The 817-nt window shown below is 48.0% G+C and overlaps 1 protein-coding gene across 1 annotated transcript; it reads right to left on the bottom strand.

Moving 5' to 3' along the window:
* Nucleotides 1-328: 328 nt before the first annotated feature.
* On the bottom strand, nt 329-800 carry EMH_0000300 (uncharacterized protein; the record flags this gene model as incomplete). The annotated part of the gene is made up of 2 exons (XM_038022230.1): nt 329-563; nt 676-800. 2 exons carry the CDS (start codon nt 798-800, stop codon nt 329-331), a joined length of 360 nt encoding a protein of 119 aa, XP_037878084.1.
* Nucleotides 801-817: the final 17 nt, after the last annotated feature.

Below are 817 nucleotides of genomic sequence, written 5' to 3'. Positions count from 1 at the left end.
CAGAAATGTATATTGCTAGAGTGGCAACACTGCGTTTGCCAGAGCCACCCATTCCAACTAGTAGGCCATGCCCTCTCTCCATTCGGATAATTCTGTGGACTCGTGATAGGTGAGCAATAACGTCCTCAAACATAACTAAGTGCATGGGCTTCCGGTCAAAATTGTGGAGCTCCAAGAGGCGCTCGAGCATCGGCCGGATTTCTTCAAAAGAAGCGTGGTCGTCGTAGGATCTATTCTGACGTACAAGCAGGATGAACAGGGACGGAAATCTGGTGCAAGTCATATTAAGTTAAGTTAATCCAGCCGAAACAAGCCCTGTCCTACTTAGTCACTGGTTAAGTGACATTTCATGCAGTGCTCCTACCGGAGAGTCGGCCTTCTCTTCAGCCTCTAGGAGCTTAAGGGCGCTCTGGAACTCCGTCCATACTATAGGATCCCTCAGTGCGTACTCAGAGCAGTCTGGAAACGTATCTTCGATTATTTGCTTTAACTTTATATGCTCCAGGTAGTGCTTTTCTTCTTCCTCTATTAGCCTATCTTGAAATACCCGGAGGCATTCGTGTCTGGGGCAACCTCACAAACAGAACACTTGACCAAGAATCGCTGCAGTTCCCCTTCCAGGATGAGGCTATTTGGACGGCTGCTTAGCTTTTTCTTGCTTTGCCTTTCACTCACCTCCACAGGCGAAGGATCGACTTTGCGTCTATCGAAGGAGGTAGATTCGCATTCCACATCCCTTGGTAAATGCGCGACAGGTCGCGCATGTTGAAGATGTAGTGGAATTTTTTCGGTGTGCGCATCATTTTGTCCACTACAT

Source organism: Eimeria mitis, genomic scaffold (genome assembly GCF_000499745.2).
Source record: "Eimeria mitis Houghton genomic scaffold, Emh_scaff12579, whole genome shotgun sequence".
Lineage (NCBI taxonomy): Eukaryota > Apicomplexa > Conoidasida > Eucoccidiorida > Eimeriidae > Eimeria > Eimeria mitis.
This window is presented reverse-complemented; position numbering and strand designations above follow the sequence as displayed.